Raw genomic sequence first — 15021 nt, forward strand, 5'->3', positions numbered from 1 at the left:
GCATTTGTTCTAAGCAATCACTCAAGCATATTCAAAAACTGTTGTTTCAAGAAAACCGGTTTTAAAGATAAACTGATTGAACTGTTTGAACTGACCGGCTACACTTTAGGAGCCTGTAACTCAAAAGTTATCGATTTAAAATTATATATATACATTGTGACAAAAAAACAACCGAAAATTGTAATTAAATTCCTAGGGGTAAATGATAATATATTTCCTCTGAAACTGTTGAACGTATTGGTTAGTCGAAAAAGTTTTTTCGTATTTTTATTCAAACTTCAACTTATTTTTTATATTTATAGTGAACTTTTATGAACCAAATATGTACCATAACACTTCTCTGGTTTCGCGGCGAAAACCTACGCCAAGTAATTTTCACAGGCTTCTCTTGAAACCAACTTTACTCCATTAAGGGAGTTCTGCATTGACCGAAACAAATGGTAGTCTGATGGTGCAAGGTCAGAGCTATATGGTAGATACATCAAAACTTCGCAGTCAAGCTCTCCCAGTTTTTGCCGAGTCATCAAAGATGCATATGGTCTAGCGTTGTCCTGATGGACGACGAAACCTTTTCTGTTGATCAGTTTGGCCGTTTTTTTCGATTGCTTACTTCAGTCTCATCAGTTGTTGACCGTAAAATGTAGGATCAATCTCTCGACCGGGATAGAGCAGCTCGTAGTGTATGATTTCTATCCGATCCCACCAAACACTCAGCATAACCTTTTAAGGCGTCAATACTGGCTTTGCCACCATTTCTTGAGTGATTGTCGTATTTTTCCATTATTCGTCTCCTTTTATCATTCGCTTCAGAAATGGCTCGATTTCATTTCGTTTCAGCAAAGAATCGCAGATGTTAATTCGGTTCATTAAAGTTTTCATAGACAATTCATGTGGTACCCACACAGCGAGCTTCATTTTGTAGCCAGCCTTTTTTAAATGATTCAAAACCTTTTGATGGCGAATGTTAAGTTCCTTAGCGATGTCATGTCTGCTTATGTGACGGTCTTGATCAATCTTTTCCATAATTTCATCGACTTTTTCAACGATAGGTCGACCAATATATTCTCGTACACAAATTTTTTATTAGAAAAATATATATACAAATATTGTTAACAATAATTGACCGGCTTTTCTGGTTTAAATTGTATATGATTATATTATAATTCAAATGTATTATTTTCCCCGAAAATTATTATCAAACGGAATTTTGCATATTTCAAAGAAAACGCTTCATTAGCAAAAAAAAATATTTCTTTCGATAATCCATCATTTGGAGAAAATCATAATAGCTCGAATAATTTTAAACGAAAGAAACCGACCTAAGGTGGAGGAGAGCAATTTTATTTCGAATTAACTCTCGGTTTCATAAATATTCAGACCTATTAGCAAACGCTTGCATCTAAAATGTAAAGAAAAAAGTTTGATTTGTTTGCAAACCTTATATTTAGCGAATATGGCACATTTTACGACACTCCACGAGTACCTGCACCCAATTACGACACTCACGACGTCGCTAGCAGAACTTGCAGTCATGTATGACTCAAACCGAAGGCAATACTTCAAGCGATCATGAGTTTGGTAATTGCGGTGACAGCTCGTTTTATTTATTTACATACTTTTCTATGCGACTGTGCTAGGTATAACTGTACTTGTGGTGTGTAAAAATTTTGATTATTGCACGGCGTTTGTGTTTCGAAAGCAAATACAATCACTCATAACTATGTATAAGCTACTGGCATGCGTTGCGCTCGGTATATATCCGTACACATGTCTGTATGTGTGTGTGTGTGTGTGTGTGTGTGTGTGTGAGGATGTGTTAATTAAATATTTTGTTAGGATGGGTTGACTTTATAGTTTAAACAGTTATCACAGCCAAATGAGCAAATGCTACATGTTGCTTCGCATTTTCTACACTACTCGTTGTTTTCGTTGCAATCGTAGTTGTAGTTGTAGTGGGTGCGTTTGTCCGTCATTTGGCAATAAAACTAAACGCTATTGCCACGCGCTCGAGTTGCCTAACTAGTAGCTGCCACAAAATAACGAAATAACCGTAAGATCGGTGTGCTGCCACCTGTCCAGCGAATGGAGTCATCAATGGGAACACCTAGGTGATGGTGGTCAGCGTCAGGTCGGCGTTGTCGGTGCAAATGCGTTTGCGTTAATTCGATTCACGGCTATTATCGCTATTCGCTGTCAGATTACAATCTCCGTTACGCATTGTGTTGTTGCTTTTCTGATTGCCATTGTTATTGTTGAGGTTGTTGTTGTGTGTGACAGCCTCTCTGCCGTTGGCGATGCTCGCCGAGCCCAAGCGAACTGCGCTGTGGCTGCTGCCACTGACGGCGGGACCATTGTGCATTTGCGCGCTGTTGTTGTTGTTGCTGCTGTTGGCGCTATTTGGGCAATTGTTGCCCACATTTATATTGGCAGTGGGATTCGCTGTTCCCGGCGCGGCAGCATTGTTGTTCGTTGTTGCGGCCGTCGTGGTGGAGACGCTTTGTTGTGTCAATATATCCGCCGGTATTAGACCCTCTTTGACCCGTTTCTTCTGCTTCATGCGGCGGTTTTGGAACCAGATTTTCACCTGTGGAAGAAATGGAGCAAACTCTTAGTAAACATGCTAGTGTGAGTAATCAAAACTAAAGTTGGTTTCAGAATGGTGAAAGGATCGTGACTCACCTGCGTCTCGTTGAGCTGCAGCGTGTTGGCGATTTCGATGCGTCGCGCGCGCGTCAAGTAGCGATTGAAGTGGAACTCCTTCTCCAGTTCGGTCAGCTGTTTGTTGGTGAAATTGGTGCGTCCCGAATTGTTGGTGGCACTCATGCTGCAACTGCTCATGTTCGGCGCACAAATGCTCAGGCCCGACGTGTTGCCATTGCCACCCGCTAAGAGTAGGCCCGTCTGCGTCGGCTGGCCGGCGGGCAAGCTGCCGCGGCAAATGTCTAGCTGATGCCCGTTCAGCTGATAATCGTGTATTGTGGCAGGTAGTTTGGGTGCTGCAAAGACAAACAAAGACGCAGAGGAGGGGAAACAATAATCAGTTTGACGTTTCAATGCTGGTTTTGTGGCTTTTGAGTGATTTTCAGTGATGATCGCTGTCAAAGTTAATCAGTGAGTTTGACTTCTCTCATTTACCTCTAAATGAATGCATGTATGTATATGTGTGTAGCATGTATGTATGTATGTGGTTGAGCGTGTAGCAAACCTTCTCTGAATGTCAGTTTATCTGCATTCTAATATGAGTACGTCACTTTGTGTGTTTGTTGCATTTGCTGTGTTTAACAAAATCTTTTTGTGTTATTTTTTTTGTTGCTTTGTGTGCGTTTTAGTGTTGGGAAGGTATGTGAGTATGCAGAGATGATTTTGCATTTCTGTTCATAATTTGACATGCGCCCCGTGGACTTTAAGCTGACGATGATGAAAACAATATTTTGGTTTTTCACAGAATGATTTAATAGGATTTATTACTATGTTTGAAAACATTGCGGTATTAATTTTTTGGTTTCGGCATGAATAAGTGAAATCCGAAATGTTTTGTGGGTGTTTCTTCCGCTTATGGATTTTTATTTTATTTTTGAAAACAATGAACAACAAAACAGTTAAGATGTTATGCAATTCCTTAGGGTTTTAAATATTTAAATATCGTCAAAAGAATTAAGGAGTTTGAAAAATTTGTTTGAAATTTAAAAAAAATTTTTTTTTTTAATTTTTTTTTTTTTAATTTTTTTTTTTGAAAATTTTGTTTGAAAACTTTTTTTGAAACATTTTTTTGCTGAAAATTTTTATTAAATTAGTTTTAGATTTTCTATACATAAACTCTAGTTAAAAGACATCCATTGTTTTTTCAATATATAGCTTTAGTAATCTGTAATTAGCGTTGTATAAGTGTGTTCGGTTTAATCCCGTCCACGTCGTTGGATAGATAAGACTTCGTACTACAAAAACTGCCTAGACAGATTTTTGATTGCTGGACTGGGTACTGCGGAAACACGCATCAAAAAAGACGATAGAGTGATAGATAATACTCGTGCATACATTATATTTTACAGATGTTCTACGATAAAGCTAAAAATGCAAGCCACTAAACTGGAAATGTGAACAGGGTTTATGGTTTTGATACAGTAGAAGTCGAACATGCGCAATTTCTAGTTAGCTTCGTACTAATAATTTCGGTATCAAGCACGTGGAAGGTCGAATTTGTCGAAAGACGTGCTCTGGAAGGTCATTTGGCGAAAATATCAATAAATGGTAGAAATCGTCTTTTAAGAGTTGTCCGAGAGCTAAACTTTCGTAAAACCGTTTGGAATCGTTTGACTAAAACTGTATTTAAAAAGAATGCCAATGTATGGGTGCCTGACGAGTTAGCGGATAGCAACCACATGGACCGAATTTCCATACGCCAATCACGAATGAATCGTCACAAAATAGAACAATTTTTGAAGTGGTTGATGAACTGGGTTACTTAAGTCAAATTCAAGCCGAAAGTTTCCAAGTCGAATAGCGGTGAGATTTCCGAAACGGTAGCCACGCATGGATTCATGGGCTATACGCATCAATTGGAGAAGACCCGCATCAGTCTCTCACACGTCGTTCTCAAGCTTTGGGCATCTCTATAACGTCGTTGTGAAAAGGTCTTTGCCTATATCCTTAAATCCAGAGTCGTAACTTCGTGAATTGAGCTGAGCATCACCTTGAAAATTATCAGGATTTTCATCGAAAAATCATCTTCAGAGGTTAGGCTGCATGAGTCACCACTGCATGCCAAAAAAAATACGGTTTGGTGCGTTTTAAGGGGCGGCGACGTCCTTGGGCCGTATTTCTTCCGTGATGAACAGGACCGCCACGTTACTATGAATAGGAATCGCTACCTCTTTGAGCGGTAACCGACTATTTTTGGCCTGAATAGGATGATGTGGACTTTTGCAATATATAGTTCCAACAGGATGGAACTCTTATTAAAAAATATGTTACTTAAGGGCTTAGGTCACTCTAAGATTTAAACAATGAATACATATACAAACACCGGTAGACACCCTATTTGCTTACAATCACAATAAATAAAGAATGTCGACCTTAGACTGGCCTCTCCCTTTATTGGCTTGCAAACTTTCGCACCGAAGAATCCCATCAAAATTCATCTGCCGATGAAACATAACCTAGTTCTGAAACCTCCACCAGCTTCGCTAAATGTCGAAATTTTCAACCAAAAATTTATAACAAATGAGCACGTATCTATGTATGTATGTATGTATGCATGTTTATACAAATTTATTTTTTTAAATTAGAGCAAATATGTGCAAGTGTTGTAAATTGCTGTAAATTTACAGTGCACTTGAAATAATTTAATTTTAATTGATGTCAACTTTGGTGTACATATTTACACTAGAATTAAGAGAAGGCAGCAAACGCCTGAACATGTATGAGACCAATTTATGATCTCTGCGAACATTCAACAGCGAGATTATTGCACACACTCACTCGCACACTCATACATGTGTAAGTTTGTGTGTAAATCACACTTTCGACACATATTATAATGTTGCTTCTCTCCAGTTTACTCCGCATATATTTCCCCGTTTTGATTTTGATGCCCATTTATCGAGCTTATGTAAGGCATTAGAAGGGTAATTTAAAATGAAAATGGCGCCAATATAATCAGAATGCAAATATCGATAAGCAAACACATTAGCGTTGTCAATTAATGGACATACAAAACATGAAGCTTCTACAAACCGAAAACTGATATTTTTTTTATATATATATTACATAGCCATACATACATACTATATACATATACACACATGTGGGAGTAGCTATAATTTTTTGATACATAATACAGACCAATACCAACGTGTATTTCGAGGAAAGGTGAGCTACATTTTTAATAGTTTTATACTCTGGCAACCTGTTGCTACAGAGTACAATAATTTTGTTTTAACTAACGGTTCTACGTTTCAACTAAACCTAAGCGGGCTGGATATAGATATGGATATAAATGATCAGTATGGCGCAACGAGTTGACTTCCGAGTGACTGTCTCTGTCCGTCCGCATAACTGCCATATTTTAAAGGAAAATATATAAAGTGCCATAACTAAGCACTAAAATAAAATATAGAGCTTTAATTTATAACAGAGAATTGCAGTAGCAAGAGTTGAACATTTTGAAAAGTGGACTTGGCTCCGCCTCCGGGAGAGGGATGTCAGATGCATAGGGTTAGCTGGGCACGCAAATAGGTGGTTTGAGTCAAAGAGGTATATCGGGGTCGATTCTGGATAAGCAGGAGTTTAATCTGATACAGTATTCAGAACGAAGCTGCGCAAGAGTCACTCTCGATTTTCGCGGCAACTTGAGCTCGATGTCTGCAATGCTTGGCAGTTTGATTCCAAGGAGGTCATTCAATGAGTGGGAGCCGTGAAGGTGTTTATGGCTCCACTGTGAATGGCGGTCTGTCAGTTACGTCCGTAGTGTGGTCTTGTCTTATGCCGTCAATGTAAAATCTCTTAATGCTCCTAGCAGGCGGTTCCGCTTCAAGCAGGTGACTGCAAGGATGGTTTCTACGAAAACACCCTAGCGTAAACTAATCAAGGTGTCATGCGACCCGCGCTGAGGAGGGTCCTTAAAGAGTCCATTCTCAAAGAAAGCTTACAGATAGCTTAATAGTTGTCTGACAATTTTCAAGCAACATATCCTACGCCTATGAATATTTTCATCAGTTGTAGAGGTCGAAGGTCGTCCAGTACGAGGCATGGTCAAAGGCTTTGTACCACGCTTAAGCTTTGTTTTTTGATAAAACTGAATAACCGTAATCTTTTTCCAATATTCAAAAAGATTCCGCACACGAAATTTGGTTAAAAATTTAAAATGTCAGTCAGTTGTTGTAAGCGAACTTGTTGCGAGTTCTACTAACTTAGCAAAATACATTTTTTTTAATAATAATTCCGAAAAATTACAATGGTTTATAAATAATTTAATGCAACTTTAGCGCCGCACTGCACAAACGGACTTCAAAAAAAACTTATTTAAAACCTTGGAGCAAGGGCTTTGAAGCGCTAACAATGGTATTCTTGTCATAAAAAGACGTCAGTTAGTTTAGAGTACTTATACGAATACATATTAACCCATTCATAAATAAGAGTAAAATCTTAAAACCTTCAAAAGTTTAATACTTTCAACAAATATTTTCAAAATTTCAAGTTTCGTGGGAGATTTTCCAAACTCCGTAACCCCATATTTATGTGCGTAAATATGTACATATGTTTATGCAGATTTGTCTGCATTTGCTTAGGCATTACTCTTCATTTATCAATTTATATAAATATTATAAAATTTATAGTTAAATCAACAACAATTACGCTGAGCCTGTAAGTGTAATTAACAAGAGTTTCGATGTTATCGGGTTACAACAAACGCACCGGACAGCTGAATGAGGTAGTGAAGAGGGTGGGGTATTAACGGGTGTACGCCAGCGCTTAATCAATATTTGTTTTCCGACTGTCAGTGTCAGTTTATTGTGGTGCCATGGCGCTTAGATGTCACACTTCCCTTGCTGCTTTTCACACCACTCCCACCCAATGCAAGCGACACGACAGCTCAAAGGCGGCCGCGGCTGCAGCGGTGGTGGCGGCGACGCTGATGGTGATGGTGACGGTAGTAACGTCAGTAGCACAGCCATATGTTCGGAAAAGCGTTTGCATGCAACAACTACACATACACGCCTGCATATATATATGTATGTGAACGTAAATGTGTGTGCATGCATCCAACGTGCGCTTGTTCACTAACACACCTTTCGCCGTTGCACTAGTGCTTCTCTGTCAGTTTGTCTGTCGCGCCGATGAAGTGGAAGCGATCCCTGATAATTCTCTAAAACTCCGGTATACATTACAAGCGCATACGCTGTAGATATCGCTGGCGCCGTACGCCAACTCCATTGCCGCCAACCGGCCGCGTCGCTTTTGACAAGAAGCGATTGCGTGTATGCGAGTAGCTGTGTCAATGCGCCACGAAGCTGATAACTACACACACACACACACACACACGCATACACAAACATGCCCGCAAAGTACGAGCGTGCTGCAACTGGAAGCGCAAACAGATTAGTAAGCCGCTCAATACTCCATGCTCGGCAGCACTCCGCGCAGGCACCTGAACAAACCGCCATCAGCCAGCGGTGTGGCGCTATTTGGATTTGTCTGCACTTGGGTGTAATGCGAATATAATGCAACGGTATTTATGAGAGATCGCAACTCTCTTGTGATTACACCAACTAACGGGTGTTTACATTTGCGCCGGTTTATTGTCACAATTTTAATGACAGCTACTGTTTCACTCAAGCGTTTGTGGGAATATGACGGGGGAAGCGCAAGCTTGGCGTTTGTACGTAAACATATATGTATATTTGTATGTATGTTTCATGGCTGTGTATTGGTGTATTTGGAGACCGTTCCAGTTTGTTTGTACAACTCAAGTGATTGTTGTTGTTAAAGGCTTAATATTGTTGTTTCCTCAAGAAGGGATCATAAATCCATCATTGATTTGGCGTTTAAAACGTTTAAAACGTTTGACGCGTTTAGTATTTATGATCCCATAATCAGTACATTTACATACAAACAAACGCTGTACATAGGTATTTATATATATCTTCTTAGGTTTGTTTGAAAATTGAAAATATTGAATATGAAAGTAATATGTGTTCGCTTGAATTATTTATAACCACATAAAGTGCCAACAACACTAACACTTAGGAGTGCCAGAAATATGTATGTGTGATTATGTGTTTGTGTGTCCTCTGTATTAAGCCAATATACTTTAATCTCAGCAAGATTATCTGTATTTAGATTGTTTTCCTTAGAATTCCATAAATTTTTATAAAATAACGATTATCGCAAGACCCATTCCTCAGCTGTTTCGAAGATTAGCTATTATTAGCAAAATTCGGCAAGGCAAATAATGAATTTATATTTAGTATTTACATCAAGAAATATGAAAAAACGGATCGAAGCTATAATACTCCTAGGGCGAGTACTGCGGCCCTTGTACCTTGGACCTTCACTAAGCTCTGCTGATCTCCCCTTCGGATTCACTCTTATTTAAAAAATTCAAATTTATTGACTTATTTTTATTATACGCTCTAACACCTGGCAGAAGTTAGCCCTTACGTATATTGTTGCTTGATTAATTCTTTGCAAAGTGAAATGAGCTTAGGCAATTTAAGAGCGCACTATTATATGAGAATGAGATTCAGTGTTCAATATCGGTAGAGGATTGTCGGTACGATGTTAATTGGTCAATCGTTGGTCTTTCATAAAATGATAATTTTAAAGGCGTAATATTTATAGGTTAGTTTATTTCACGTTATGCTTTACACATATTATACGCGTCATATATTACAAAGGTTGAATTTACGGCCACAGTCTGGGGTTAGACCCAGCCAAATTTTAAAATCCGAGCTTAGCTGTTCAAATCGACCCTGATCAAAATGTGGTAAAGTGGATGTCAGAATCCAAGTTTGACTTTGCCAAATACACTACCGTTGTTTCTACTCCACTCGATTTCGGCTATGTGGGTTTTGCGTGAATAAATGCGCTACAAATCAAGAAAACTATATTTTTATACCCTTTAAAGTCATAAGAAATGCATTCATGCTGGGTATTATACCATAGCTTCGATGCCGCCGAAGACAGCTTTTCTTCTTTCTTAACTGATTTTTTTGGTATTAACAAAATTCCATTAACATATCTCCATTTTTAAAGATGTCCGCCGTTACGTGGGTTGCTTTTATACTTAGGGATTTGACAACCCTAGTGATGTAATCTGGCAAACTCACAACTTTATATTAAAACTTGACATTTTTGATGGCATGCATAATCAGGATGTTTTGACATACGACCGCTATTTGTGTTGCTTACAGTAACTTAAAATATTCATATCGGTAAAAAAATGGAATAAAATCGGGAATATTTTTGAGTGATTAGTTTTTACAACTTCGATGAACTTAATTCAATTTTTAAGGGTGAAGCTCCATCAAGAACCAGTGTTTATCTAGACGGTTGTAGTTCAGTCCAAGATGAATTTCGTGAAGACCGTTCAAAATCAGTTGTTGTTCCGGAAATTATTGATAAAAATAATATTGTTAGATCGTCATGTGAACTGTCGTGAGATTGAGATAACTATATATAATGTTAGTGAGACAGGATATCATATATTCTATATTGGCAGAACATTTGATTTTGCAAACAGTATTGTTCACGTTGGATCGTAAATTTGTCAAACGCTCAAAAAAGGCTCGTGTCGATTGGTTGAGAGATGTGAGTAAAATGCGATAGCGTTGTTTCGTGACAGGTGAGGAATTTGTATGAGTCCGAAAGTAAACACCAGCTAATAGCTCATCGTTTTTCGTCACCTAAAGAGCCGGTTGCTACCTTCAGAACGCATGTTTTGGAGATAAGTCAATCAGTGTGGCTAATGTTCTTCGGAAATTGGTTCCAACGCTTGCAAAAGTATACTTAAAAAACTGAATGGAATATATTTTGAAAAATATATCATGATTTTCGTTGATTTAACTTTGTTTTTGCTCTCTAATCCTCAAATATAAATGCTAAAATATATAAAGGATTGTTAGATGGAATGAAAATGTCTACAAAATTTGTTCAGCGAAGTGAAGAAGTAATTGGATGAGTTCGTCGATTATCTCAGAAAGTTAAAAACGGAGTATTAATTTCTACTTAACTTCCAAATATTTTTGAAAAATGCAAGCTCTTACTTTCGAAAACAACTGTAGCGAAAATAAAATTGGTAATTATTAAAAATGGTCCAATAATAATGCGCCACGCCTTCTACTTTCTAATGTATCGTACACAAAAATGTGGCGCCTAACCGTTATATTGAGTTAAAAAATTGAAAATATGGAATTCTAAAATCGCCATTTTTTATACGTCTTTGAGGCGTCAGCGCTTGCGCACACACTCACACACCTTACAGTGATAACTGTATGCACACCTACAAGCACTTATGTATGTGCACATCCTTTTTCACATGTCTAACGCAAAATACAAATAAAATGTTACGATAATCCCATCGACGTTTTGTTGTACAAACATGTCAACACCTACGCAAGCATCCGGTCGACATACTAAAACAGTAGCCAAAAAGGGGTTTTCTGATAACGCTTTTCACTTAAGTATCGGACAATATTTACTAAACTAAAAGTACACACACACTCAAGAACATATTTAGCTACACACTAATATGAATGTGTGAATGTTTGTGCCAGAGAGAGTATGACTTAAGAAAGTCAAACACAAGTTGTTAGCCTTTCACGCCAATATATGCTACCGAATTTTATTAAAGTAAATATTAGCAAACAAATATATAGTATATATTTATAGATATGTGTGTGTGTGTGTGTACTTGCGTAAATTATATGTTACCTTTACCTGTTGCAGCTGAAAAAAGTGGCAGTGGCTTTGGGTATTCCAGGTTTCTTACAAACAATTTAAAGCATACGTTAGGGATTTCTTTATTTACATATGCTGCCCTTTTGCCTCCCCGTATGTATAATATAAAATATATATGTACATATGTTTGTGCGGTTGTAAGTCCTCAGCCTTTTTGTGTAAGTGCACACCAAGTGGAATTCGGTGTACGAATCTTGTCACAATTTGTTAAATATAACGGCCGGTGGGTTTCTACCGTACTAAATGCAGCATACTGGCAGCCTTTCAACATTGAGTGGTGTTCAAAATCGCTGGCCCCATATGTGTATGCGCATATAAGGTACTTTGTGTGGCACTGCGAATGCACATTTGTGGCATGAAGTGAATTTGACTTTTCTGCTCACACATATAAACACATACATGCACACATACACACATATCAACACATGTGTGTATATGTACATTCACCTATCAGGAGCAAATTTTGTAACAAATCGTGACTAATAAGTCAGCAGGCGGTCCCGGCCACAACAAATTCCGTTGCAAGAACGCGTCCAAAAATTGAAGCTGTGTTGCATTTCATGCGTTTTTTCACATTTTTCTTATTTATTACTGCTTTTTGTATCCCTCCTCAAAGCACACACAAAGCACTGCGCGCTTCTGCAGCAATTGTAGATTTCTTCAAATTTTTGTAGCTTTTCTGAGACTTACATGCGCTTTATGAAGTCAAGATGACAAGTAGAAAGTTCAAATAACTGACAATAGCAACAATAACAGACAGCGACGCAGTGGCGGCGGCGAGGGAGGCAAAAGGCAGCAACGAAATGACAAAGTAAACAGATTAGTGAATTTCGTCAAGTCATTATATTGAATATTCAGAAGAGAACGCATGCACACACACATACACACATAGATGAACCCACACATGACTATATATATATATACATATATGTATATAAACGGCCAGCCGCTTGTTAGACCCCTTCAACAGTTAATAATGCTTGTGCTGGCTTTTGTTGTTGGTACACTTTTGTATGCGCACAAATAAATCGTGATTGACTTCGTTTGATGAGCTAAATGGCTAAGAAGCTAATTTAATTAAATTACTCTTCCCGCCGCTGCCTTCGTGCTTATTGACTGAAAGGGTTAATTTTGGTGTTGACAAATACTTATTTAGAAAGAGAAATGCACTTTCAAATGTGATTGTGGATTTAGGGGCTATTTTAGCTCATATCCTATAGCGCTGGGTACCCCTTCTATTGTAGATTGTCCAACGCGCAAACTGACCACCATATGTTGAGATCAATATATTGCAACATATTGGATAATATTGTTGAGGCGTCGCAATGGTCAGTCAAAAACAGCTGACCTTACGCACAGATATTAGTTTTCAAGTAAATGTTTCTAGTTAGCATTGACAGGTTTTTGTTTGGCTCTGACGTATTAATCAATATCTAGAACTCCATGGTTCTTTTTGAATGTAATATATTTTTGGAAATGGTTTTTTGTTTCTCTTTTCTTTTATAACATTTTAAAGAGATAATAAACTTAATAATTAAATATAAAATGTGCATTTACCGAATTTAAATGATCAGTGATGCAGATTCTTTTAAACCGAAGCCAATGTCCAGGGGGAACTCAGAATAAAGGTGTATGGCGGTGTGAAGATTTTTCTGCTTAAAATTATCTCAAATCCAATACAATTTTTGTATCATTGAGAAATCAAATAATCCTTTTAGTAACAAAACGTAAACTTTAGAGTGGCTTGGGAAATCAAAATTATTATGCAAAATCTTAATCCTACGACCATTACCTGGCAAAATCGTGAAAATTCAATTCAATCGGTTCAGTCGTTTCGGAGATTCTTTTCACCGACTTCAGAGTAGAGTAAAAGCACTTTTTAACTTTTGGGATCCGATTAAATTGAGTTAAAAAACTAAAAAATAAACTTTGGAAATATACTGACTGAAATTTTCGGACGCATGCAAAAAGAAAAAAAAGCAATTCTTTTAAATTCATATAGTTTCACAAAAATGTGCATCATGCAGAAGATAAAGCTTTTAGTGTTGATTCGGCGGTTATTCCTCGCCATACTTTCCTTCTATGATGCTTCAACCATTTTCGTTTGCGGTAGTTTTCAGACTTCCTTTAATAGGATAGTAGGTATAATTTCCTCAATGTTAAACTATATTTTTTCAAATTCCTTCTTACCTTTAAGACTAAATATTTGAAATTGATGTTGCAAAGTAGAAAAATGAAGGTTTCTAAATTACACGCTGAGGATTCAAGTCAAATAACCTTTATGAGTTTTTCCTTTGATTCCTTCCTACCTATATTATGGCCACCCAAGGCAATTACCAAAGAAAGTATGTTTTGGAAAGCCTTTGTGGAGTATATAAACCTAAGTCCTTATAATTTACCCATTAAATTTTCCGACGGTTATTTTTATTCCTATAGAAAATATGCTGGAACTGTTGGCAACAATAAGATGCCTATAATACTGAAATTTCTACTAAGTTAGTGGCAAGATTCCCACCTTCATACCTTATCATACTACTATGAGCAACAAATAGTAAGACTTTACTCATAATCTCATAATTTATTCTTCGCAATTTAGTATGTGACGGGGAATTGCCGTGGTGCAAAAACTATGAGTTTTCGGTCTATAATTCCGGGCACCTTTTACGATAACTTCGCGCAAGCGACTTGAAACACTCAAATAGTTTTCCTTGCTGACAATTTGGCCAGTCGGAAGAAATTCGGAGTGCAATACAACTCGATAATGGCAGAAAACTGTTAACATAACCTTAATTTTTGCCCTGTTTAGACGTGGTTTTCTTCGGCTCACCTTTGCCACGATATTCGGCCCTTTAATCGTCTGGTTTCGAGTCGTAAGCATAGATTTAAAACTCATCGCCAGTAATAATACGATTTGTGACTTCCCGGTAGTCGGAAAGCAATGTTTTCACAGACGTTAATGCAACGCTGGTTTTCGAAAAACATTACTGATTGGTTTTCTCTAATCTTTTCGAAATTCCAACGCTACCAGTAACATATCTGATTGTTAAACGTCGATTCTCTAGCAACAATTCCATTGTTTCATTGATGTGTTGATCAACAGTTGATGCTAATTGCCGTCCTGGACGTGATTCATCGTCAACGCATTCACGATCCCCTTTGATTCTTTGATTTTGATTATGTATAAAAATTTAATGGAACTTCTTTCTTGAATAATTCCATTCGACGAACGCTCTTTATGTACTTAAGATATAAAAGAGTATATTTAACAATAATGATTATTTTGATGTGATATTTGGCACAGATATCACTGACAACTATACCAACCTAGTAAAAATATATTTCGACGAAAAAGCCTTACTATATTTTGCCCACAGTAAGTAATGGAACATTCCACTTCAAATAAATCCTCTACTGCATTAGTTTGTTGTTTATTTGATGAAATATGTGTATATAAGAAGGCATGTACAATGTATATACATTCATACCTACATACATATGTACATATACATATACAAAATGAATGTCCAGATGACTCGTTAATTAATTATACGATGACAGAAACAT

General features: G+C 37.4%; 1 protein-coding gene across 1 annotated transcript in view; it reads right to left on the reverse strand.

Annotated features, from left to right (window-relative positions):
* Window positions 1-1130: 1130 nt before the first annotated feature.
* Window positions 1131-15021, reverse strand: part of LOC108970369 (homeotic protein labial-like) — a 36015-nt gene continuing 22124 nt past the window's right edge. Inside the window, exons 2-3 of the mRNA XM_018935705.1 lie at window positions 2680-2996; window positions 1131-2584 (exon numbers count right to left, since the gene is read on the reverse strand). Of these exons, the coding sequence (XP_018791250.1) occupies window positions 2159-2584; window positions 2680-2996 (743 nt within the window). The 3' untranslated portion in view covers window positions 1131-2158. The remainder of the gene's footprint in view (window positions 2585-2679; window positions 2997-15021) is intronic.

The sequence above is a fragment of the Bactrocera latifrons genome, unplaced genomic scaffold, assembly GCF_001853355.1.
Source record: "Bactrocera latifrons isolate USDA-ARS-PBARC rearing strain unplaced genomic scaffold, ASM185335v1 scaffold_3, whole genome shotgun sequence".
Classification (NCBI taxonomy): domain Eukaryota; kingdom Metazoa; phylum Arthropoda; class Insecta; order Diptera; family Tephritidae; genus Bactrocera; species Bactrocera latifrons.